Raw genomic sequence first — 23,425 nt, 5'->3', positions numbered from 1 at the left:
AATCTTAGATTGCAGGAAACCCGAGTCCTGGGCAAACTGGGGAGGTTTAGCCTCTGATAGGGGCTAAAAATTAACTTGTGACATTTGCCAACAGACCCTAATCAAAGATGGCAGAACCTAATCAAAGATGGATGTGGTAAAAGTGAAGGTGGTAAGTCTGAATGTGCATCCCAAGGCCACTAAGGGGCGCCAACAGCAAAAGAGTTAGAGAATTACCACAAACTTGGTGGCTTACAACTCAAATTTCTTATCTTATAGTTCTATTGGTTAGAAGCTTGACAAGGGTCTCAGTGAGCTAAGATTAAGACGTCAGCAGGCCTGTATCTCTCTCTGGAGGTTCTAGGGGAGAATCCATGCCTTTCCCTTTCCAGCTTCTAGAGGCCACCTGCATTCCTTGGCTCATGTCTCCTTTGTCCATCTTCAAAGCCAGCAATGTTCATCTCTCTGACCATTGTTCCCTAGTCAAGTCTTCTTTGATCACAGCTGAAAAAGATTCTCATTTTTAAGGATGTAGATGATCAGACTGGGCCCACTTGATAATCCAGGATTACCTCCCAATCTCAAATCCAGAAACTGACCACCATTGCAGAGTCCTTTTTTTTTTTTGCCATGTAAAGTAACATATTCACAGGTTCTGAGTATTAGGATGTGGACATCTTTGAGGGGCCATTATTCTGCACCAGTAAACAGTCTTAGAGCTTGTTCTTTCACATTCTGTCATTGTCACCCCAGGCCATGGCCAGAATGAGGTGTGGTAGACCTACCTGGAAAGTCAACTGATGGTATTTTCCTGGCTGCTTGCTTCTGAGATAGCCCTACTGGCTCTTAACCAATGCCTTCTTAGAGTCTGAAATGAGAAGAGCAAGTCTGAAAAGCAGACTTTTTTCTACAGCAGAAAATGGCCTTGCTTAGTGCTTGTCACTCTCTGGGTGCTTTTATTGAAAGCTATTCGTGGCCAAGGTCAGGCATTTGGTATCACATGCCTTAAAAAAAATTTCAGACCCAAAGTCTTTTGGCCACACAACATGGACTATGCTACAACTAATAAGTTACTAGTTGCCTTTTTCTTGCTGCTTTTAGGATTCTCTCTTTGTCTTTAACCTTTGCCGTTTTAATTATAAATTGTCTTGGTGTGGGCCTGTTTGGTTTCATCTTGTTTGGGACTCTCTGCACTTTCTGGGCTTGTATGTCTATTTCCTTTACCAGGTTAGAAAGTTTTCAGTCATTATTTCATCAAATAGGTTCTCAATCTCTTGCTTTCTCTCTTCTCTTTCTGGTGCCCCTATGATGCAAATGTTGTTACACTTAATGTTCTCCTAGAGTCTCTTAAGCTATCCTCATTTTTTTGGATTTTTTCTTTTTACTGTTTTGTTTCAGTGTTTTCTGCTACCTTGTCTTCCAAATCAGTGATTCAATCCTCTGCTTCATATAGTCTGCTGGTGATTCCTGCTAGTGTGTTCTTCATTTCAGTTATTGTATTCTTCACTTCTGACTGGTTCTTGTTATGGTTTCTATGTCCTTTGTTATGCTTGGTATCTCTTTGTTGAAGTTCTCACTAAGTTCCTTGAACATCCCTATAACCATTGTTTTGAACTCTGTCTGGTAGGTTGCTTGCTTCCATTTCATTTAATTCTTTTTCTGGATATTTCTGCTGTTCTTTTATTTGGGACGTATTTCTTTGTTTCCTCATTTTGGCTGCCTCTCTGTGTTTGTTTCTATGTATGAGGTAGATCTGCTATGTCTCCCAGTCTTGGCCAGGTGGCCTTATGTAGTAGGTGCCCTGTGGGGCCCTGGCACAGTCTCCTTGATCACCTGCTCTGTGTGCTCCAGGAGTGTCCCCTATGTGGGTTGTGTGTGACCTTCTGTTATAGTTGAGCCTTGATTGCTATTGGCATGTCAGTGGGTGGGATTGACCCTTAGGCTGATTGGCTGTGGGGTTTGGCCACATCCACAGCTTATGAGCTGCTATGTAGGGAGCTTACCTCACTAAGTGGAATTCTCCCCAGTGGGCTCTAGTGCCTGTTGAGACCACCCTTTGTGTGTGCCACTTGTGAGGCTAATTGGGAGGTGCTTTGCTGTGGTCTGAAGCCAACCACCAAGTATGTTGGTTCTGGGGCCTCTTGGGGCGGAAGGGGGGGGCTCTGGTGCAGGCCCAGGTCACCCACTGCCTGTGACCAGCCAGGGACTACCTGGTAGGAGCTACAGAGTAATCTGTGGTTGTTTGCTGCCTGTGCTAAAGTTGGAGGCACGCAGGATAGGCTACATTGCAAACCGAGGATGGCTGCCACCAGTACCAGGCCTGGGCTAGTTCCGCAAAAAGCCAGGACATTCAGAGGCCTGCTGCCACCTGCTGACTCCCTTAAGTTTCAGCCACTGAAAAAACCTCCTGTGGTACGTGAGTTGGGTGAAATAGGGCCTCAGGGAGTCACTAGAGTGAGAAGGGTTGTGGTCACAGGGTAAATGTAGACTCTGGTTTGGTGTCAGTGCAGAGCCTGGAGCTACTCAGCAGAAGTCTCAGAGCACACCGAGGACAGTCACCACATACCTGGGGCTTGTGGACTCTGATAGTTTTCCAAGAAAGAGTGCAATGGGGAGGGGCTGGCTGCTCACAAGAAAGTACCTCTGATGTCGGAGGAGTTGGGTGGGGTGGGGTCCCAGCAGAGCTCACCAGGCCAGTCAGATTCAAATTTAGCTGTGTGGGGGTGGGCTCAACACAGAAAGATGGTGCCTGCCTGCTGGCTGCATGGGAGGGGCACCGCACAGGGAAAATGTTGACTGCCCTTTAGTCCTCCCCCTGAAGCTACACACCTCAGTCTGCCCCCCCCCCCCCATATATCTCTGAGGCCCCCTGAGTCACCATTCCTCTGCTGGGGCCCAAGGTGAGTGCCTGCGAGTGAGTGAGTCTGTACGTGGGCCCTTTAAGAGGATGCCTGGATTTCCCTGCAGCTTTCAGTCCCACCTGGATGGTCGGAATCCCCACTGTTTTTCACAGCCAGATATTGTGGGGGCTTCTCTTCCCAGTGCCAGTACTTGGGCTGGGGAGCCTGGTGTAGGGGACGGGGGTCCCTCACTCCTCCAGGGGGAACCTCTGAGGCTGAGTTATCCCTTCTCATTCTCAACCGCCACACAGAGGTTTGGGACCCATTTCACTTCTCCGCCCCTCCTACCAGTCATGGCGTGCCTTCTTTATATCCTTAGTTATAAAGCTTCTGTTCAGCCAGATGGTTCTCCAGATTGATTGTTCTGCAATTTAGTTGTAATTTTAATGTGTTCACAGAAGGACACAGGCACAGTGTTTATCTACTCCGCCATCTTGGATCTAGGGTATGCATTTTTGATAGCCCAGCCAAAATCCATTTTTTGTCCCAACCATTGCTTTCATATGCTTCTAATATGTTTTTTCCTATTACTGTGGATTCCTGCAAGCCACCTCCAATCCTTACTAGAAAGAGGTGGAGTAAAACCAACAGACAACCATTTCTTCTGAGGAGGGGCCCTGCTGGAGCCAGAGTTCCCTCCATTTGGACATAGGCCAGTTCAGGAGTAGGGTGAAAAGCATGGATGCTAGTTGACTCCTAAGTTCAAACCCTGCTGGGTAACCTTGGGCAAGTTACTCTAACTCTCTGTGTCTTTGTTTTCTCACTTATAAATGAAGATTAGTAATAGTTCCTGCATTGAATAGGGCTGTTGTCAGAATCGAGTTAATAGAAAGTGGTTAGAACAGTGAGTAGTAGAAAGTAAATGCTATGTAAGTGGTAGTTGCTATCATCATTATCATCATCATTGTTACTTCAAAATGGCCATTTTGTTCATAATCACATTTATAAAAGACAGAAATGGAATCTGTGATCTTAAGACTTTGGGTGAATTATTTTGAGAAGATGCATCTTTGAGAAGATGTGTCTTCTTTTTTCAATGAAAGGTGGGAGCTAAATTCCAAGCTAACACTAATCGATACTGATCTTTTGATCCTAAATTCCCAGGAGGCAGACACTCAAGTGTGCCAGGGTGTCTCCTCAGCTGCTACTAACTTAGGGGACCCCTGGAAGGTTTTCCTGTTTGAGTTGGTACAGAGTTTCTTGCTCTTCTTTTTAATCCAAGGAGAAATATAAAGTATCGAAGAGAAATTGTGCCCTTTTTGGAGAGCGATTTAGGGACTTAAAAATGAGGAGGTCCTGTTTTCTGGCCCATTTGTATAGTGCCCTTTGCTCCGGGGTGTCTGTCACACCCCGAGATGAACCATTCTGGAATATTTGCCACCTGAACTGCACCACCGAGTTTAACTGCTTCTCTTTCCTGAAGGTGACCCGACAGCCAGGAGGAGAATGGATGCTCCTATGTGACCTTGTTCTAATAACTTAGGGAGTCTGCCAGGCTTGTCTTAAACTCCCACCTCCTTCCCCAACCCCACAGGCTCAGCCCCTGTCTATCTGTCCCTTCTCCCAGGGAGCTCACGGTTCCATGTCCTCAGCTTCCAAGGTAGCAGCGATTTCATCTGATTGACCAATGGACTCATCTGTGCGGATGAGCTGGTGGGGGAGCAGCAAAGCTTTGCTTCCAGGGAACCTGTGAGGACTTTATAATATGTCCCCCTCTTCAAAAACTGAGGCTGTCATGTGGGCGGATGATGGGGTGACCCACGGTCCCAGCTCACCTGGGACTTGGGGCAGGGTGATGCAGATTTCCAGGTTTAAAATCAGGACAGGCCTGGCCGACCAGGTCACCCAGAGCTTGTCATTTTGGGTGGGTGGGAAAGAAGCCCCAAGACAGGCAGGCTGGGGAGAGACTTGGGCACAGGTCAAGGTGGCAGCACTGTTGGGCCTGCCAGGTTCTCCTGAGGGAGGAGGTGTCGTTTTGTTGTTTTTAAAGGAACGCTATTTGCCCCATGATGTGAGTTTTTATGGAATGACTTCCGTGGGCCTGGCCCTGTGCTGTGGGCACTGTCAGGGGAGTAGGAAGAAAATGAGCACGTCACAGCACTCAAGGGAACAGTTCATCACCCGTTCTGTGCAGAGGTCCACCCTGAAGGCATGTAACCAACAGGAAATAATTAGTAAACAATTTGGTGCTAACCCAGGCAGAGCTGACTAGATTGCAAGCAGGCTTCAGAAAAAAGGAGAAAGTAAAGCCAATCAGAGAGTCATAGAAAGGGGTCAAGAGTGGGAGAACTTACCTACCAGACCTGAAGTAAGATGGCGGCAGGGTGGCCAAGAGGTATTTCAGGAAGGTGACATGGGATAATTAAGGCAGTTGGCCTGAAAGGGGACAACATTTGAGGAGAGTAACTGGCTTGACAGGCGTATATTGGAAAGTGGAAAGGAAAGGAAGGAGGGAAGGAAGGAAAGAGGGAAAGACAGCCTAAGGGCTAACGGGACAGATGAGGGAAGGAGGAAGAAGGGAGGAAGGGAACGGGGAGGGAGGGCAAAGGAGAGGGAATGAAGGAGAGAGATCATTGAACATTTGTTTCTGGGTGTCAGGCATCATTCTCTGTGATTTCCACGTGACGTCTAATTAATTCTCACCCAACCCTGAGGGATACCTTGTTATCCTTACTTTGTAAATGAGGAAAGGGCTGTAGTGGAAGGTTGGGTACTTTGCCCTGGTCACACTGCTTGACAATGTGATAATTTGAATTTGCACTTGAATAGCATCCAGCAGAATGACCTAAGGAAAATGGCATTTTATCCGGGTGCACCTTCTGCAGCTTACAGGGAAGATAAGAGGGGTTAGAAATCCAGGACAGAGACCCAGCAGGAGGCTGCTGCGGGAATGTCAGTGGGAGGCTCTGAGACCTGGGCAGGAGTGATTTCAAAGGAGGACAGGCGGTGCTGCAGGACAGACTGAAGTTCAGACTGACGTTCAGGTAAAAGGAAGGGAAAGAGTCTGATTTCCATCTTGAAAACCTGGAAAGAAGTTGGAACCTTTAACTGGATCCCGTTTGGGAGCACACGAGACATCTTTATTCATCTAATTCTGTTGACGTCTTCGGACAGGTTACGTAGTCTCTCTGTGCCTCAGATTCGTCACCTGCAAAATGGGACTAACACGAGGACATCTTATAGGAGTTTGACAGGACGGAATGCCATAACATCCATCATTGTTTGGAACCATTCTTGAAATCAGAGCAATGAGTGTTTGCTGTTACCAGTTTTGAAAAAATCACCTTTGAAATCATTGATTTTGGAGGAGGGCATTTCCTTCCAAAGCATTCTTGTTGGACAAGGGAGGGGTGAGCAAGGTTGTTTCTCCCCCACTTTGTTAGAATAACCTTTCTTCATGTGGATCTATAATTCCAGCATGTTGAGCTTCAAATCTCGATGGGGACTTGTTGCCTTTTTTTCCCATTGCATGGAATTCTCTCTTCCCCAGGTGATGGGGAACAGGAGACAGCCCGTGTCTGCTTAGGCTCTCTCAGTGCCAACTGCGAAAGTCAGAAAGGAGGTCAGCCTTTTAACTGTTACAAGCAGAAGACTTTGGAGTCATTTCTTGAGAAGGAGGCAGTTCCCTTGGGCTTAGCCTGCCATCAGTCAGGTGCTCACAGCTCTTCTGTCCTCTGGACCTTTCAGCTGGAGATTGGTGTAACTCCCAGATGCCAAAGCCAGGCCAGGGCCCTGCCGTTTTGCCTCCTGGCTGAAGATCTGTTTGCTTTTGCAATTAAGAAAATGACTTCAGTGTTAATTTTCACTTGGAATAGATATCGGAGGCGTTACTTTCGGGGGGAAAAAAAATCAGTGGTTCTTTAAGGACTATACGGTTTGGCACGAAAATCAGACTAATTGAGCCTTGTTAAAAAGTACCCTAAATTCCATAATTGCCTGTTCTGGTGCATGCAGTTTTGGAAGAGTACTGTTGATGATGATAATGAGAATAATAGCTGCTTTTATTGGGTGCCCAGGAGACTCGAGTATATCACACAAAGTCCTGCAAGGCATTGGTATCTTTAACCCTGTTTTTAAAATGGAGAAACTGAGGCTCAGGCAAAGCAAATGAAATGCTCCAGGCCACACAATTAGGAAGTAGTGGGGCGAGTGTTCCCCCCACCAGCTCTGCCTGGCTCCAGGCTGCACCCACTCCCCGTGACCGAGATGCCTCAGGGAGACATGATGCTACTGAGGAATGGAAACTGCAACTTATCAGGCAAATGGAAAGAATGATACATTTTCTTAACTCACGGAATTATTCAAAAGCAGGAAGTCACAGATCTATTAAAAGACTGCATTCTAAGTCAAACCCTTGGACCAAGAGGCTTGGGGAAGACTTTGCTGCCCCTCTGCACCCTGTCTCCCTCTCCGTCGCCCTCTATCTCCTCCACCATCGATTCTCTCCTCTCCCATTCAATGCCATTCTCTATGGCTGACCTCTTCGCAGTGAGAATCTGTTTGCTTCTGAAAGGGAAAGGTTTATGGACATTGGCCCAGAAAAGGAATAGCAGGGAGGGGCTGTGAGGCACTGGGCTTCTTTCACATGGGAGCCATTGGATTCAAGCCCCCAGTCATTTTTTGAGTGTTTACTGTGTGCTAGGAACTCTGCCAGGGCCTGTGGGAGCCACCCAGGTACCCTGACTCCAGACACAGCCCTTTCGAGGGTTAGAGAGATCCCAACTCTCCCACCTGCTTCTGCCTGGGAGTAAGAAAAGACCCAGTAAGAATGCCCCTGATCCATCCCACAAGGCCTGCTTGCTGGGCTGGGACAATTTCCCTAGCCCGACCTGCTCCATTGTGCTCCCGATGGCAGACCTTGAGTCAGAGACACTGGGTGAAGGCTGGGCAGGGTGGTGGGCTGTCACTGCTCCCACATTTCTCTGTCACAAACGCCAGCTATTCCGCGTGCTGCGTGCTGATGACTGATGACCCCTAGATCCTCACACACCACAAAAGGTGTTCATCAAATACTAGCATCAGTTGTTTGTGCAGTAACACTCCAGGTGCCGAGGGAAGGGAGCCCAGGAACGTGGAGAAGTCCGACTGTTCGGTTAGAAGGCTAGAATCATTGTGCCTGGCCACACGCTGTAGGTCCGATCGCCAGTTCCCAAAGTGTGTGAGGCCATCGTGCTGTCAGCAAAGGATGCAGAAAGAATTCAGGGACTCGGAGGGCATCATCTCCCATCCAGCTGTCTTGAACTTTCTCTCTGGCCGTGCTGTGTTCAGCTTTCCCCTCCCCTGGGCAAGCGGCCAGCAGAGGAGAGTCCTGGCTGGTCCTCTTGGCCACATTGTTCTTCTCAGTGGAGAACTCATTCTGGTGGCTGTCCAAGGCCTCCCACATCAAAATCTGTGTCTGACCCCTGCCTCCTCTGGTCAGCTACTGTTTCTATTCAGCTTTGGTCCCTCTGGAACGTTGGAAACAGAGTGCGCCATCTTCACTCCCTGATTTTCTTCGTGTCCCTGTGATGGACACACCCAAACTGTTTGTCCCCAGTTTGGGACCGGGAGGGATCCCGGTCTCCCACAGGACCTGGAACACTTCCCTGCACACAGGAGACCCTTTGTATCTCCTTGGCTGAAAACCAGTTATCAGAAAAGGGATCATTAGAATATTACTAATGTATTGCCTCTTCCTTATTTTCTCTCCCCCCTCCCCACCCCCTGCCAAATTGTTTTTCACTACATTTGAGTAAAGTAAGGAAAAATGCTTACTTTACAGAATGTTTACCATTTAGACTTACATAGAATTTTCTAGAAAGAAGGTAGAACCAAGAAGGTGAGGAATCAAGGTGGTGAGTGAGTGACCTGCTGTGGCGGGAAGGAGAGGGTGAAGTGCCAAGGAGCCACCAAGAGTATTTGAGGGCTCATCATCCAGTTGTCAAGTCTAGACTAGGATGCCAGGGGTCTGTCTCATCCTTCAAAGGCAGTGGCTGGACGGGAGTCATTTAGTGAAGGTGGGGGAGTGGGTGGTACCCCTTACTTGTAACTCCAGCCCAGCATTTGGAGAGCTCATTTGCCTGAAGTGAAAAGCACTGAGAAGAAAAAAAAAAAAAAAAAAAAAAAAAAAATTTCCCCACAAATTCTGAATGGAATTAAGTGGGCAAAGAGTAGGTGGGAAAGGCTCTAAATTGAAGAGGGCCGGTGATGAAGAGGGCTTTCTGACCTTTGTTGTGACCTTTGGACCCTTACATCTGTGATGCGGAGGTGGGCGCAGGCCGGGACCCAGCAGAATTACCACTGATCTCGAATGCTGCAGCTGGTCTCAGTTGCACACAGAATTTTTCGGAACATGTCAGAGGCATCCGTGTTTTTCTTTTGAGAATTACCATCGTCGGCACTCAAAACAGTTGAATTTGAAAGGCAGACATACAATCGTGGGTTCTCCAAGTGCCTGGGTCTTCACTGGAAACAAAAGACACTCTGATCTCTCAAACTGCTTAATTTGATTTTATCAGAAATGTATACATACAAAATTTCCCCCGTAGGCTGAGAATTCTGTGAGAAATGTGAGCCCATAGTGTAATTAGCCCGACAGCATTATCAGCAATGGAAAATAAAACTATGCGATCAAATGTTCCAACTATGGCGGCGGTGTCACTCCTAATAGGTACATCTTGAGCCCATCGTTTTGTCCGGTTGATAAATGTGACCAACATGTCCACTCTCTCCCAGTATTGCTCAACAGTGGGCTTTGCAGATGGCATATCTCTGCCTTTCTTTCTGCTGGCACATCCTAGCACTGAAGCACATTAAAGAAACAAAATTAGGCAGCAAGGCGTCCTCGTCACTCCCACCATGTTCCCGTAACTCCCTCATTTACAACAGACGAGACAGAAAAAATTTTTTAGAGCAATTTAAGATGAGGCAACACGGGGTATGTAAATCCTGTTTTATTGGCAATCGTGGCAGCTGGCTAATTCTTCTAAAGCGCCTCTCAGCCTTCATTCCACCAGCCGTGCTGGGTTGGAGCAATTTCGTTTTAAGGCCATGGGGGGAAGGGGACATGTACAATCACAGCTTTCGTCACTGTCATCGAAGCTGTGGGTGCAGTGGCCATACAAGGCCATCGTCCTACCTTCTGGACACATGTTTGGTCACAGTTGCAGTTCTGGGAAGGAGCTTGTTAAGAATTCCAAGTTTTTACAGAGTCAGATGACAAAGGCAGGTTTTCTTTCTTCTTTTTTCTTTCCCCCCCAAATGTATTGCTCCTACCCCCTTTACTTGTCCTAAAGACATAGCGGCCAGGATTCAGGAAATGGCGAGAAGAACAATTTCAAGGGAACACACGGGCTTGAGACTATTAAAGAGATAGAGCAGGGGGAACAGGCCTACGCAATGTAGTTCTTCTCCAGACCCAGTAGCAGAACGTGGTTTGCTGCAGGGAGGCCCATCCTGTCCTGCACATCCAGCCTCTTATCAGGTCAGAGATGACAAAGCAGCCACAAGCTCAGCGGGGCTTTGACATTCAAGATGCGTTATCACTGGATTCCCAAGGTTGCACAGACAAGGCAGGAAGAGAAAGAAAACAACGGCCCCCACCCTCGGCAGAACTCATCTTGGACGTTACTGTGCTCAGAGTAACTACTATAAAAATGAGAGGTTGAATAGCTGCGGAACAAGTCAGCACTGGCCAAAGTATGTGGCTTTGTGTCCCTGCGCTCATCTCCCTATCCTCTTTCCTTGGCTTGACTCTGCCCCAACCTGCAGTGGGGAAGAAAGCAGCCCGATTTAAGAAGGAGCCCAAGCAGCAGGCTGCTGGGAGTTTTACAGACTCAGGTCTGAGCTGCGTTTTGCTCTGGGACAGACTGATCAGGACATAGGCAGCCTTCAACTTGGCCACGAGGGGGTGGGACTCAGGTGGCCGAGGGGGGCGCTGTTTCAGGGGAGGGAGTTGTAACAACTACCTGGACGCTTGGGTCCTGACTCTCCACCTCCCCACCCTTCAGGCTGCCAGCAACTTCACAGATTCCAGCTGGGAAATTCTCAGCTCCTCCCCTTTACTAAGTGGACAGAAGACTAAATGCTGGAGGGAGAAAGGGAGAACCAGAGGGGTTGGAAGGGTGTGGAGCAAGCACCCAGGGCTCCGGGGACTCTGAATGCAGTTATCCCGGTGGATTGGTTCCTCTTTATGGGTAATAAGCCCGCCCATTATCTTCATGGCTTCCTGACCGCCAGCCTCACATCAGCTTCTGGGAGCTTATTCAGATTCCTGGGCCCCATGCCAGACCTACTGAATCCGACTCTCCGTATTATTTTTTAATTAATATTTTTTACTTTCTTTTCTTTTGTATTGAAGTAAAACATGCAGTAAAGTCCCTAAACCTTAAGACTTTGTCAGTTGACTATACCTGTGTAGCCACCATCAAGACCAAGATCCAGGACACTCCTGCCACCCAGGAGGCCCCCTCTCACCCTTCCCAGACAATACCCAGCTTCCAGGGCACCTGCTAGTCTGCCTTTCAACACTCTGGGAAGTTTGCCTGTGCTTGAACTTCACCTACGTTGAATTATACAGGACTCTTTCGAGTCTGGTTTCTTCTCTCAACATTATGTACATGAGATCCATCCACACCGTTGCTTGTGCAATAGCCAATTCTTTTCCATTGCGGGGCAGTGTCCTACCGTAGGAATATATTACAACTTATTCAGTCTACTCTTGATGGTAACTGGGTGGTTTCCAGGTTTGTGCTGTTTTACTAAAGCTACTAAGAACATTTCTATATGTGTCTTTTGTGCTCATTTCTGTTGGGAGGGGGATTGCTGTGTCATCCGTTAAGTGCGTATTTTTAACTTTTGGTAGATAACTGCTGAAGTTTCCCAGGGCACTTGTGCCTCTTCACACTGTCACCAGCAATGAATGCACATTCGGTTGCTCTGTATTCTTGTCCACACGTGGCATGGTCAGACCTTTTCATTGTAGCCACCCTGGTAGGTGTGTAGTGGTATCTCTGTGGGTTTAATGTACATTGCCCTGCTGGCTAGTAATGTTAAGAACCTTTCCATGTGCTTATTTGGATTTCGCCTTGTGTGAAGAGGCTTTTTAAAATCCAGTTGTGTGTCTCTGGTCCTCTTAATTTATAGAGACCTCTTGTCACAAATAGCCTCTCTGGGTGGCTTAACGCTAACATCTGTTAAGTACACCTTGCATTGTTCAGTTTTCTTGAGGCTATTTGTTTTCAATTTCCAAAACAGTCGCTCACTTTCTGCCTCGTGCCTTTCTGTTCCTCAGGTTCTAGATACAGTGTTTTACTCTCAACTTTCTTTTAGCAGAACTGGACTTCATGGAGTACGTATGGCTGTGTTTGTGTCAGTGAAGTCTGGGGATGTGAGGAGCATGCCTGAGTCACCTCTGTGCTTTTCCAGCAGCACTTTGCTAAGACGATAACCTCATCAGAGATGTGTGGAGTGAGAAAGATGGGACGAGAAGGAAGAGTTTCGAAACTTCTTTTGTTAGCCTTGGTAACACCACCCCATTTCCCAGGGCTCGGGAAGCCCTCCGTCTCCCCTCTCTTCTCTAACACCTGCCTCTCTCCTTTGCCGGAGGACATACGTTCATTTGTTCTCTGCTTTTGTTTGGGGAATGGGTGTGTGGATGTGACCTGTTTTGGGTCATCAGAGAGGAACCATTTCATATCCTTCCACTCTCGACGCCAGCTGGGTAATAGTCTACCTTCTAAGTACAATTGCTCCCCATCTCTCTGCCACCCCATGAATCAGAGGCGGGGTCATAAGACTTTTACAGTGTCCAGGGATCGCAGAGCACATATTATCCCATTCTCTCCTTCTGTAGCTGAGCATAGCAGAGACTATTGGGGATGGTGTCTGGAAGGGAGAGTCGGCTGATCTGGTGTTAACCATGATCAGCCTGAAAAGAGAGGTGCGTTGCTTCTGGAAAGGACCAAGAGACAGAGGAGGGGGTGAGAGCATATCTTTCTTCTTTGCCTTCGGTGACAAAGGGAGTTCCCTCTTACCACTCTTTCCCTCTGTGCACTGCTACTCAGAGGCCCAGCGTGGCAGGAAGTGGTGAGGTAGTGGGAAGAAAGAAAGAAAATGCTGGGTGCACTGTGCCTGTGTCCTCTCCTTCCCCCGCCCCTCTCCCACCTTGGCACAGAGGCTGAGTGAAATGGCCTCAGAAGGATATTTACAGTCTCATGACCATGAACGAAAATTTGTAATGATTTTGTGCACGTGTGTTGTGGAATCTGGCACTTATAATTGTGAGACTGGCTCCAATAAAGATTTCTTTTTTCCGTTTGTAGGCTGGTTGTGATGGGGAGAGCATTGGAAATTGCCCCTTTTCTCAGCGTCTCTTTATGATTCTTTGGCTAAAGGGTGTTATATTTAATGTCACAACAGTGGACCTGAAAAGGTAAGGTGAGGTTTCTGCATTATTGAAATAACTACCTAACTTCACACACACACACACACACACACACACACACACTCCCCTAAGACCCATGGTGTTATCACAGGCCTGTCCGTCCTTGGTCAGGACCCTGAATTGAAGCCAAGTGTGGGCTAAGCAGTAATTACAGGATCGGATCAGACATAATCAGGGAGGAGTAGGAGTTGGGGGCGCCAGAGGAACCTGCTTTCCCAGTTACCGGTCAGCTGTGAACCTCTCAAAAGCCTGTCTGAGCAGCGCTCCTGGCTGATAACACTGGGGAGAGGTAACTTTTTCACCTCCATATCCAGAGAAGGGGCCACACTTCACTGCCAGTAAGCCATTTTGTAAACACACAATTTCCTTTGAAATCCTCGAGGGCTGTTTCTCTTAAATTGGGGAGGACATGGCTAAGCCTTGGAAATGAGTCGCACACTGGCCTACAAACACTGCCATTCCATCCCACCCAGGAAACCCGCGGACCTACAGAACCTGGCTCCCGGAACGAACCCTCCTTTTATGACGTTTGATGGTGAAGTCAAGACGGACGTGAACAAGATGGAGGAGTTCTTAGAGGAGAAATTAGCTCCCCCGAGGTAGGCCTCCTAAAACCAGTGTCACAACCTGGTTGTCACTTACCCCCAGCAATAGACTTCGTGTGTTTGGTTTCCTGTGGCCGAGGTACTTACTTCCTAACTGTACCCGTGGTGTGCCACAGAAAACACAGGGCAAGGTTAGAAACCTGGAGTGAAGGTGGCCTGGGTTTCTTTGCTCTGTATCTGCATTTTGGCAAGTAGGGTTTGATAGCAGGAAGTGGGGGAGGAGGTTGGTTGATGTCACGTGGGTTGGCCATGCCTTAGGTACACTGCTGGAAGGGAAGGAGAGCATGTCGGCACGCAACGTCATGCAGTACTGGACTTGGAAGGGGACTTTCTAGTCCACACCTTCATTTTAGTAGGGAGGGAACTAAGACCGGAGAGGCCAGGTGGGCCCTGGGTCCCAGGATGAGAACAGTCAGTCTAAAGCTTACCCTCAGACTGCGTGGCTCCGAGCATTGAAGATAAAAAGATTAGGAAAACATTGAAGGGGAAGTTTTCATTTTTATATCCCCCTGCCCTCCTCCCCCAACATTGTATCATCCCAACTCAAACATTGCTTATCTGTGATATTCTACTTTTCAATTTTTTAAGGTACCCTAAGCTGGGGACCCAACACCCTGAATCTAACTTTGCAGGAAATGATGTGTTTGCCAAATTCTCAGCGTTTATAAAAAACACCAAGAAGGATGCAAACGAGAGTGAGTTCTCAACATGGCCGTATACTTGGCTTCTGCTGTGGCGTCTTATGAGGTCTTGGGAATTCTGCCCCATTTTACAGAGGGGTGGGACCTGTGTCTAGAAATAAGGTAAACGTACCTCCAAATTTGACTAAGCACATGGATTTCAGATTAAGGGCTTCTTCTAGAGGTTGGAAGCCCAGAACATGATATTTTTTGGGGAGGGAAATAATTACCACCAGGCATTCCCAGTTGCATCATGGGAATCCTACTTCGTGATAGGGTTCCCGTAAACATTTTGGAAGAAATGAATGAATTCAAGAAGTAGCGGTGTTGTGTAGACAATAGAATTATTTTCCAGGGAGGAGTGAGACCAGTCAGCCTCCTTCCTTGTCTCCAGAGAAAGGTGACAACGAACTCACGGCTTATCTTAGTCATTGTCTGCCTTCCTGTTCTAGTTTACGAAAAGAACCTGCTAAAGGCCCTGAAGAAGCTGGATAATTACTTAAATAGCCCTCTGCCCGATGAAATTGGTGCCTACAGTGCAGAGGAAGTTGCTGTTTCTGGAAGGAAGTTCCTGGATGGAGACGAACTCACCCTCGCCGACTGTAACCTCTTACCCAAGCTCCATATTATTAAGGTTTGTTTTTCTTCCTGCCCCATGAGCTGAATACATGAATGGAGCTTTGTTTTATTTTGTTTTGACTTGTGTCTTGGCCAGACAATGAAACAATCTAAAATGTGGTTAAAACTCTAGCTTGTTTCTATTTGAGGCAGCCAGAGCCCAGGTTTCAGATACGTGGGTATTCTCAGGTACCTTCAGATATTCTTAACGTCTGGGAACATGAGTCCTGTCCCTCCCCCCTTACTGCTTCTTTTCAAGTCTTGCTCCCACAGCCGAAAGAAAAGTTAAGTGAAAGCAGCTTGAGGGAATACATTGATTATACCTGGCATTTAATGCTCAAGGCTTGGAAATGATGAGTGAGTTTTAAATGTGAGTTCAGCCGATTGTTGGTGATTGTCAGGGTACACGAAGCCCTGCCTAAGGATGACGGAGGCCTGTTCTCTCAGTGCTTAGCGTCGACTTCCTACAGCTGGGGTGCACTGAGAGCCCCTTGGCTGGGCCTCTGCCAGATTTGATAGCCTGTCTTCTCAGATAGTTGAACATGAAATAAGAGCCATCAGCCATATATTATTAGAGTTTTAGGACTCCCTAGACCAGTGGTTCTCCAACATGAGAAGGCATAAGAATTGTTTGGGGAGATTTTTAGGAACGTAAATCCCTTGATCCAGCCCAACTTACTAAATCAGAACTTCTGGGGTGACCCTATGATTCCCAGGCAGATGGCCCCACAGTGGACTCCTTAGTAACGGCTGTCCGTCAGTAGTGCCCCCAGCGTCTTTATCACCTACCATGTTTCCCCGAAAATAAGACCTAGCCGGACAATCAGCTCTAATGCATCTTTTGGAGCAAAAATTAATATAAGACCTGGTCTTATTTTATTATAATATAATACAACATAATATAATACAATATAAGACTGAGTCTTATATTAATTTTTGCTCCAAAAGATGCATTAGAGCTGATTGTCCGGCTAGGTCTTATTTTCAGGGAAACACGGTACAGGTGGTAATCGTTATTGTCATTAGCACTGGTGCTATGTCCTTGGCCTTCAGTAACTCCAAATGCCCCAGGAAGAAGCCCACACCTTGTTGTGGGGAATCTTTATTATTCAAATCCCACCAGGTCTAGAGTTAGGTCCTTTTGGATAGGGCAGATGGAAGACGACAAGTCAAGGACCTTGTGTTCTAATACACATTTAATCAGCATTTAGAAATTTACAATCAGGCTCCCACAACCTCTGGCACCGATGTTCCTGTGGGCGGCCAGCCACCCTGGTCACTCCATGTCATTCTGTGTTACTCCCCTGCCTTTCTCTTACTGCATTTCTTCTTCCTTCCCTGGTCCCCTCCCAATCCTTGCCCCATTCTCTTCTTTCTTCTCTCTTCCCTGCTGTGCTCAGGGCACCTGTTTGAAATTCCAACCTTAAAGATATTGCTGATCCTGCACGTTAATGCTCTGAAAAGAACATTCTAAATAACTTTATGTTATTATAACAACAATATAAAGAACTTTGCCAGTGCCCTGACACCTAAAATTTAATGAAAGCCCATGAACCCCTTAAACCCGCTACATTGGTGATGGTTGAAATTGGAAATTCGGGAGCCGTCTTCCAATGAGGTATTTATGTAGTTGTGTCTTGGTTTAGCCCCTTTGGTGAATACATTCTAATCATTGTTATGACCCAGTGTAGTATCACAGAAGTATATGGGGTTCAGGGAAGAGCAAGAGAAATGCCTCAGCCATCCAACATCACTTGCCACTTGTTTAGCCCCTATGAAGAAAGACTCTTTCACATTTCAGTAGAAGCCAAGTATTTAGAATAAAATGAAGCCGTCCATGGCTCCAATATAAGACCTAACAGCAAACTCTTCAAAGCCATTTAGCACTCAAAATACCCAACAGCTTAATAATCTTCCAGGATGGAGCACTTCTGAAAGGAAATGAGAATCAGTCTAAAGGAATTTACGGTAAAAGATGAGAGAGTAAAGGAATTTATCATTTATTCTCCTTTCTGAAACCCAGCTAACACAATATGAAAAAATAGAGCAGTAAGTTCATCTTTCATAAAACCAGGAAAGGGCAGATAACCAACTCAAAGACTAAGAAACGTCGTCCAGGGTGAGGGGCCATAGAGACAACGCGTGCTTCTGCATGGCTTTAGCAAGGTTCAGAGTGCTCTCAAAGTAAATCATACAGTCCTGAAATGCCAGCCCAGACTTCTTTGCTGGAGGACTAGGGCGTGGAGCAGGCCACAAGAGAAAGAGGGAGCATTCCCGCGGAGGTCACTTTTGAGCTGAGATCCCTGGGGAGGCAGCATTGAAGGAGGAGCCACACAGTGGTGCCATCTTTGCTTTCTGCCACAGTCCCCTCATTCACAGGAACAGGAAGGGGAGGTAGAATGGAGGAGGGAAGGGAAGTGGCATTCTGCGTGGTGGTTGCTGAGCAGAGAAGAGAAACATGCCTTGAACCAGTTGAGAGAGACTGTAAATGACCTGATCTTCATTTTTAGTCATGGTGACCTGCCTAACCTGTAAGCCTCAGAGTGGAGGATGCTCTACCCCAAAACCCTGACCCTAACCTTAAACTTAACCCTGACCATGACCCTAACCCTGAGCCTGACCGTAACCTTAACCCTGACCCTGATGCTAACCCTAATGTGTCCCTGGGCAGAGTGCAGAGTAGTGTTTGGTGAGATAGTGTTTCAGGGTAAATATCCAAATGGGTCTACCAAGTGCCCTCTCATTCCCTTCGCCCTCCACACTATTTTTAAGCAAATGGTAGGGCCAAGAAATCTGCCTCATTCAAAGATAATTAATCAACAGAAAGAGTCCAAGTGGGACCTCTCTGTGGGTGATCAAAAAGGGGACGGGAAAAGGATAAAGAGAAGGGAAAATAGAGGCAAAGGTACATGGGAAACACATACCTGATAAAGAATTGCTCCAGTAAATTAAAGAACATTCCCGATAGATACTTCCCTAAGGCCTCAAAGAAATGGAAGACTACCTGAATCTTTTGTGAAAAAGCTCAAAGACAAGACACATCATGCCACAAAAACATAGTATCCCAAAGAGTATGAAAATCAGGCTGGCAGAGCTCAAGAAAGAAGCTTAAAGACAAATAAAATAATTTCAGAAATAAAAGTTATATTAGAAGTAGCAGGAAGTAGAAAGAGACATTCCAGAAATGAGCTGGGCATTTGGAGGATGGGCCTAAGAAAACCATCCCAAATCAAATGGAGAAGAACCAGGAGGTTAGAGAGACCCCAGATGTGCACCTGCAGGAACAAGAGAACAAGAAACAAAGAGGAAGGCTCAAAGGGAAAATCGTTTTGAATTAAAGGAGGCCCTGAACCTTCAGTTTAAAGAACATGCCATGATTAGAAAACCAGCCCCAGAATAATCAAGACACTATGACATATGTGACGAATCACTGAATTTTGAGGATAAGAAAGAACCCTCTTGGCATCTAGACAATAATAACAGCACCAGCAGCGATAATGATGGTGATGATGATAATTATAAATTAAGTAAACAGTAAAGCCACTTACACAGGGGAGAAATTCAGACTGGCCTCGTATGTCTCCGTGTCCACAATAGAAACCAGAGAACAGTGGTTTAATATTTATAGAGAATTAAGGGAAAGGATGTCTGATGTGAGGATTTTATATCCAGGTAAATTGTTTTTTACCTAGATTTTCGTTCTTCATAAAATAAGTACTCCTGAGCCATTTTTCAAAAATCAAATTAGGACAAAATAAAATGATAATCAAAGTAAGAATCTAGGAACAGAGAAAGTGTGTGGTATAAAAGAACTGGTTATAAACATAGCGCCTATTTAAATCTAAAACCAGAATTAAGACTAAATAGTAGGAATTACAGTTAATAGGACAGAATCAGAATATAGTAAGCTTGGCTGTTTTTACAACCATTGGAAGGGGGGATAAAAGAAAAGAAATGGAAAGAATTGTAGTTATACTAATGTCCTTATTTGTCATAATCAGGAGAGTAAACAGATCTCATCTAAAGTTGCTAAATCAAGCAATAGAGAATTCCTACTCGTGTTATTTAAGGTTGTATAGGAAACCACTGGCTGGAAGAGTTAAAACAGACCATTACCAGAGAGGGAAACACACACACACACACACGCACACACACACACACACACACACAGAAAGATAGAAAACAAAGTACAGTGGTACCTTGGTTTTCGAACATAATCTGTTCTGGAAGACCGTTTGAGTTCTGAAACGTTCGAAAACCGAGGCACAGTTTCCCCATAGAAAGTAACGCAAAATGGATTAATCCATTCCAGACCTTTAAAATCAACCCCTAAAACTGGAAATTTAGCATGAATTTTACTATCTAATGATACCATAGATCCATAAAATTTACGGCGTTCATAAACCGAAATGTTCATCAATGGAGACGTTCGAAAACCGAGGTACTGCTGTAAGTATGAAATTCAGAAAATATAATACAAAACCAAGTTGATATTTATAGGAAGCATACATCTTACAAATGTACTCAGAAATGTTAAAAAAAAAAAAAGAAAAGATGGGCAAAGATAAACCAGGCAACTGCAAATAAAAGGAAAGCAGAATTCTTAAGATGAACATCAGTAAAGTGAAATTCAAGCAAAAGATATTAAACAATTTAGGAGGCTTCTTGAAAGTTGTATGGTCCTGTTTTGCTGCCACACTGCATCAGTGGCTGCTGGCCTCCAAATATGAGAAACAAGTCCCAAAGATCTTCTAATTTGTGGTTAAGTCCCACGTCACTTCGTTCAGACACCCCAGGAACCACTGCAGTAGGAGACAACAAAGCGGAACTGGCCTTTGTAGCCCTGGGTCCCTGTTAGGGGATGAATTGTGTCCCCCCCTAAATTCCTGTGTTGGAGTGCTGACCCCCAGGACCTCAGAATGTGACCTTATTTGGAAACACATTTTTTGCAGAGGGAATTAGTTAAGATCATATTGAGACCGTAGTGGAGTAAGGTGGGCCCCAATCCAATATGACTGGTGTCCTTATAAAAAGGGGGAATTTGGACAGAGACACAAACACGGTGAAAACAATATGAAGATGGGAGTTATGCTCTCAGAAGACAAGGAGCTACCAGAAGCTAGGAGAGAGACCAGAAACAGGTTTCCCCATAGAGCCTTCGGAGGGAGCTCGCCCTGCAGCCACCTTGATCTTGGACTTCTGGCCTCCAGGACTGCGAGAAAATACATTTCTGTTGTTTCAGCCACCCAGTGTGTGGTACTTTGTCAAGGCAGCCCTAGGGAACTGACAATAGTTCTCAACAGCTTACACCCTCCTTTGTAACTAATTCCCCAACGACATCCCCTCACCCAAAGAAAGCATATCACACCATTGTGTTGCCCATGTTGTTTACTCTCAATTGCCCTGTCCTGACATCAACTATTTCCACAAGGTAAAGATTTCTGTCCATTTTGTTCATGACTCTGTCCTCTGCACGTGGCAGACCACAGTGAAAGGATTCTGTCATTTGTGGCAGAATGATGGAAACCTGCAGGAAAAACACGCACAGGGATTCGGGGTTTTGGGAGATGAGGCTTGGCATGTAGGACAAAGAGAGGGCACGTCCCGGTGATCTGAGCACAGCCTACCCCGAAGATCCATCATGAATCTCGAGGCACCAAGCACCACAGCAACAGCACCCATGAAGAGAAAACTGCCGGAAATACTAGGGGAACTCCACGGGAGGACAGAGCAAAGTCACGCCAGCAGATCTCAAGGAAAGTCTGTGAGAAACGGGTGGGCAGGATCGTGTGGAGCCACTGCTTTGAGTCCAGTACCTTTATAACTTCCCAGGCCCAGTATGTCCCACACAGAGTCAGAGTGCAACTCAGGGTAGCCCAAAGGACGGTGGGATGACATCAGGGCTTGAGATAGAGAATATATCACACACCTCAAAAGAGTGGATTGATCTAATTGCCTGCATTGGTGGGTTTCCCCTTTGCTGATCGTTTCCTCTTCATTTCCAGATTGTGGCCAAAAGATACAGAGATTTTGACTTTCCTGCTGAAATGACTGGCCTCTGGAGATACTTGAACAATGCATATGCTAGGGACGAGTTCACCAATACGTGTCCAGCTGACCAGGAGATTGAACACGCGTATTCAGACGTTGCAAAAAGAATGAAGTGAAGCCAGGTGTTTCTGCCTTATTTCCAATGCATGAGCGAGGCTATGAGAAGAGTGTGTTCTTTGTATGTCCCCACAGTAACCATCCTTCGCAAAATCATGCCAACAGTTTAATACTCCTGATCCACTCAACACTAAATGATACGAGGCCTTGTAAATGGTCCACTCCCTCGTGCACCTGAACAGTGCCAGCATCTGCTGTTAGGCAGCCAGTGGTCCAGTTTATGTGAACTTATGTCTTTGACATTCACTGACTTTGTAACTCACATTTAGGGCATGTGTTCTGCAGTGTAAGTTCCAGAGCAACTTAGGTTTGCGTTCAAGTCCGCCTTCAACTTTTAACAAATTTGTCTGCCTCTGATAGTTTCCATAATCGTGTTTAGCCTGTTTTTCTCCTCTAAAATCGCATTTTAATTTTTTTCAGAATGCAAATACTGTTGTTGTAATTACAAAATGATACATGCCTCTTTTAATATGTTAAAACACTGTCAGAGAGGGTAAAGATGGAAGAGAAAAAAAAATGACTTGAAATTTCACTATACTTAGGTAACTGATAAGTTATTGGTGAACATTTTCCCAATCTTCAGTCTCTTCTTCTCTCTCACGCACAATTTCATTCCTATGTGGTATTGCGTTACTTTATTTTAAAGGACTGGTGAGGGGACCTCTTGGTAATGCTTTGATGATGCTGTTGAGGACCTAGAACAAACAGATTTGGCACTATAGAGCTGGAGAAGTTGCTTGTGACCGGGTTTCATAAGGCGGGGAGGATTGTAGGGTCCACAGATGGGCCGAGACCAGCAGGGACCAGCAGGATGCCGGGGGTGGTCCCCACTCTGTCTTGTTACCACCTTGCTTAAGCCTTTGGTTCCAGGGTCGGCAACGGAGGAAAGTGCCTATCTGTGTCTTTCATTCCAGCCTCCTGTCTGGTGTCTTCTCTTGTTCCCTCCCCTTTCACAGAGACCCTGCCTTCAGGAAGACTCTGAATGTCAGCTGCAAGTCGTAGACTCTCTCTGCCCTGTGCTGAAAGGTGAATCAAGCACACCTTGATTCCTTCCAATGGCCACTCTCTCTAAGCCCCCAACACTGCATGGCTTTATCAATGCGATGACATATTGGTTCTTGCTGCTTCTCTGCCTTTTACATGTCATTTTAAGGTCAGGCAGGGAAAATCCAGAGAGATTAAATTCATGGTGACTACTCCTGGGCAGTTCTGGTAAACGGTCAAGTTGGGGGAGGAAGTGGAAACGATTGACTCAAAAGAGTTTTCTGGTATCGCTGTGGCTTCGCCTCCACCATCCGTGTAGCCAGCCTCTCATCGACAGCTGTGTGTGTGGGCTGGGTTGCTGGGCTCCAATTCAAGGCATGGAAGACACAACGGGAGGCTGTTTAGATACTCATCAGGACCTCACAGGGTTTAAGCTTTACCTACCTGACTGTGTTTCCTTGACCTTTACACACATCTTCTAGAAAACCCTCTTGTTGAATTGGTTGTAGCGTGCAGTTGATGCTAACATGTGCATTAAAAAAAGTACACATCTGCTCTATGAGCGATTCCTTTGGAAGAGAGTAAAACGCATTAATGTAACTGTTCTGGAATTTAGTGAAAAATGACTAGGAAGAGAAACGAAGTGCTGGTGTTTAGCATGTGTCACCATTATACATGTTTCATATCTGTTTAGGAGTCAGATTTTTAAGACTAGTTTTATAATGTTACATTTAAATTTGGTAAATAAATTGACTATCATTTCTTACTACTGCTAACGTTGTCCTTTTAGATGTTAAAATGATCTACACAAACTGTGTGTCTTAAAAATTAAACAAATTATAAAAATGTTTACATGGAACCAATATCTTTAATTTTTTTTCCTCCTTTGCATTCTCCACTTAGATTTAAAGAAATAAAATGAACGGAAATGGGCTTCCTTTAAAATGGGGAGAGCAGCGTCCAGAGTGCTAACCATTACTTTGTAGGCTATCCGATGGACACTTGTCTCATTAGGGAGACCACCTCAGGGATGATGTAGATGCCTGATCACTGCACTGCACACCTGAA

General features: G+C 46.0%; 1 protein-coding gene across 1 annotated transcript in view; it reads left to right on the top strand.

Moving 5' to 3' along the window:
* The window catches only part of CLIC6 (CLIC family member 6), a 44,490-nt gene extending 21,274 nt beyond the window's left edge, over positions 1 to 23,216 (top strand). The window contains exons 2-6 of the mRNA XM_019730260.3: positions 13,181 to 13,290; positions 13,776 to 13,901; positions 14,496 to 14,602; positions 15,040 to 15,221; positions 21,211 to 23,216. Of these exons, the coding sequence (XP_019585819.3) occupies positions 13,181 to 13,290; positions 13,776 to 13,901; positions 14,496 to 14,602; positions 15,040 to 15,221; positions 21,211 to 21,372 (687 nt within the window). The 3' untranslated portion in view covers positions 21,373 to 23,216. The remainder of the gene's footprint in view (positions 1 to 13,180; positions 13,291 to 13,775; positions 13,902 to 14,495; positions 14,603 to 15,039; positions 15,222 to 21,210) is intronic.
* The last annotated feature ends 209 nt before the right edge of the window (positions 23,217 to 23,425 follow it).

Source organism: Rhinolophus sinicus, chromosome 17, assembly GCF_057876585.1.
Source record: "Rhinolophus sinicus isolate RSI-liver-muscle chromosome 17, RSI-T2T, whole genome shotgun sequence".
Taxonomy (NCBI): domain Eukaryota; kingdom Metazoa; phylum Chordata; class Mammalia; order Chiroptera; family Rhinolophidae; genus Rhinolophus; species Rhinolophus sinicus.
This window is presented reverse-complemented; position numbering and strand designations above follow the sequence as displayed.